Here is a 3,316-nt window from a genome sequence, read left to right on the forward strand (position 1 = left end):
ATGAACTGATGTCAGAACTTAGCACTGCTCCATGTTCGGGCCACCTCGGCCAAGCCACCCTAACTTCTCTGAACCATAATTTCCTCATCAGTATGGAGGTAATAGTTACCTGCTAGGATTGTTTGGAGGTTTTGAAATTTCTGAAAAGCTCCTAGCACAGAGGCTGATATAGTATATGACTTGCTCAATAAATAACAGTATTTTTGCCTCAGCAGCACCTGAGCTGGCACATGGTAGGTGCTCAATAAGTGACCTTGAACTCACAAATGCATGAATGTTTGAGGGGTGGGTGGGAAGTTGGCTGCCCACCAATGCAGTCTGTTTTAGAGCATCTTGTCCCCCACTGGCCATGTGCCCACTGGGGGGACTGAGCAGAACCCTGAGGAGAGTCACCTTGTCTGTCCCGGCTCTTTCCTGCCACATGTTGCAACCTCTTCACGTGTATTCTGTGTGCTTGTTTGTTGTTTTCTCTTGTGCCCTGGGGACTTGTTTGGGAAGTGCCCAAATTCCACTGGGATAACTGCCGACGAGCTTGGTGGACAAATCTGCTGTTGCTGAATGACTTTGTGTCGATTCGGAATGCGGTGAGTCTCGAGTTGTTGCCTTTAGGAAGGCAAATGGGGGCAGACATGGGGTCTCACTCACGTGGTTTGGTGAGCTTTCCAAGTACCAGCCTGAGTCCGATCCCCTTTCCTCTGGTATATTCTCCCGAGCAATAGCGACGCTGTAGGAAGGGGGGGTGTGGGTGGGAGACTGGCCTCTTATCCTAAGGGGTGTGTGACCACACCAGTCTGCTCAGGGTGCAGCTGCTGTGCAAAGTGGGGGCAGGGGAGGAAGAGCAGTGACCAGTGAGGGGCCGACCATCTGGGTGCGGTCTCAAGGCAGCCTACGCTACTCCTTCACAGTCCCCATGCCAGTCCACGGCCCCCCACAGGGAAGGACGCTCTCTTCACCTGTGCCAGAGCCTGCCCTGGGTGGAGCCCTGCACCCCCGCCTCACCGTAATGAACGCTGCTCAGTTTCAAGCCAGACCCAACAGAGTTGGTTCGGAACAACAGGATCTGTATATGTCGTGGCTTCCTCAATGCCCTAATTTCCTCATAATGAACTTGGAGCCAATGAAAGTGAAATAGCTAGAATGAATTATGTCACCCATTCCATGTATGCCTTACAGGCGAGGCTGGAAAGAAAATTACAAAGCATGGTGTTGCTTAATTATTGCACATGACCATGTACAGCTAGATGGCTGCCATCCATTTGCAAATGCCCAGCAGCTTGGATGGGGTGAGTGTCACCAGCTAACTGCCTCCAGGTGGGGCCCGCTCCCAGAGGGCCTGTATGTGGCAGGGGTCTGCAGTGGGTAGTCTGGGCTGCTTTCCTGGACACAGACCTGCTTGGACCATTTGTGGGAACCAGTGTCAAGGACATGAGCCAGTAGCCTTTTTGAGGTAAAATGCACCTTAGATCCTTGAAAGCAGAAGGGCCAAGGCCTTCTAGCCCTGGAGAGAATTGCCCCCAGGAATTTCCTCACATTGAAGAAGACATATAGGTAACTGCCTCATTTCAGACATGCACAGACAGTTTGTGGAACCATGTGGCTTTGGCCAGACGATCCCATGTCAATCATGTGTGGGAACTCTGGGGTTTCCCATAAAAGCTCATCTGGAGCCAGGCCTTGATTCTGCAGGGACACTTTCTCTCCTACTGAGTTGGGGGTGGGGCAGGGGGGAAAAACATTGACCCCTCTGAGTTCCAACCACACCGTAATGGTAATAACCTCTTACATTCCTGTAACACGATGGAGTCTATTCCCACAACTGTCCTGGGAGATTAGCTATTATGGTTTTTTTTTTTTTCTCTTTCTATTGTGTCTGTAGTTTTTTTTTTTTTTTCTCTTTAAACCAAAAACAAAAGAGAAAGCTTGTCTGAATCTCCATTTCATAAAATGACAATAATAATTTCTATCATCCAGGCTTGTTAGAAGGATTGATGAGAGGAGGGATGTGAAATAACTGACTCAAATGTCCTTTCTCTTCCCATGGAAATTCCCCCACCTACCTCCTGAATCCTTCATCCTATCCAGGTGGGTGAGACATCATGGGCAGAACTGGTCAATGAAGGACAGATGTCATAACCTTCGCTTCTCTCTTTTTAGTGCAATGGCTGGACCTGGTATCTTGCCAATGACTTCCAGTTCCATCTCACAACACCAGTGATCGTCTTCATCCACGGAAAGTGAGTCTAATTGGGACAAGTTTTTCTCCCCGTGTGGCCTTATTCACAACACTCTTAGAAAACACACCAGTTCTGTGCAGAGGAGCTTTTTAAAATTTGGGAAATTGGGCCGGCCCCGTGGCGCACTTGGGAGAGTGCGGTGCTGGGAGTGCAGCAACGCTCCCGCCACGGGTTCGGATCCTATATAGGGATGGCCGGTGCGCTCACTGGCTGAGCGCGGTGCAGGTGACACCGCACCAAGGGTTGCAATCCCCTTACCGGTCATGAAAAAGAAAAAAAAAAAAATTTTGGGAAATTAACTTTTCAGGAAAGCAAACTCCAACTCTCTACTGTTTGCTTTCTTCTGTTAGAAAACACACCAGTTCTGTGCAGAGGAGCTTTTTAAAATTTGGGAAATTGGGCCGGCCCTGTGGCGCACTTGGGAGAGTGCGGTGCTGGGAGTGCAGCAACGCTCCCACCACGGGTTCGGATCCTATATAGGGATGGCCGGTGCGCTCACTGGCTGAGCGCGGTGCAGGTGACACCGCACCAAGGGTTGCGATCCCCTTACCGGTCATGAAAAAGAAAAAAAAAAAATTTGGGAAATTAACTTTTCAGGAAAGCAAACTCCAACTCTCTACTGTTTGCTTTCTTCTGTGTTCTCTTTTTGCAGAAGTATCAGCTTTTCCCCTTAAATGTTCATATAAACATTTCCACATATTGACATAACACATACCTGTGATATTGACAGATCACATACTTGTCAGTTTTAGGATTTATATACCATTTTTATGGTTGGGCATTTAGATTGCATCCAATTTTTCATGATTATAAATGGCACTACAATGAATGTCTTTGAACATACTACATTTTCTCTTAGTTATTTCCTTGCGGGCATATTTCCAAGTGGAATTACTGTGTCAAAGGACAGGAATACTTTTGCGGTGCTTGTTACATATTGTGAGATTGCTCTCCAGAAAGAGTGGAGAAATTTCCAGCACCCTCAGGAATATGTCAGTTTACCTGCTTTCCTATGTTTATATCTATCACCTTAATTTTTGTTAGTTTTAGAAATGCTTTAAGGCCTCAATAATTCGTGGGGA

At 47.6% G+C, this 3,316-nt stretch overlaps 1 protein-coding gene across 1 annotated transcript in view; it reads left to right on the forward strand.

The window, feature by feature from the left end:
• Nucleotides 1-3,316, forward strand: part of LOC103596542 (nose resistant to fluoxetine protein 6-like) — a gene marked incomplete at its 5' end in the record, with an annotated part of 38,970 nt that overhangs the window by 18,775 nt on the left and 16,879 nt on the right. Inside the window, 3 exon segments of the mRNA XM_008580184.1 lie at nucleotides 424-462; nucleotides 464-584; nucleotides 2,155-2,234. Coding sequence (XP_008578406.1) covers nucleotides 424-462; nucleotides 464-584; nucleotides 2,155-2,234 — 240 coding nt within the window.

Source organism: Galeopterus variegatus, unplaced genomic scaffold, assembly GCF_000696425.1.
Source record: "Galeopterus variegatus unplaced genomic scaffold, G_variegatus-3.0.2 Scaffold2042, whole genome shotgun sequence".
Lineage (NCBI taxonomy): Eukaryota > Metazoa > Chordata > Mammalia > Dermoptera > Cynocephalidae > Galeopterus > Galeopterus variegatus.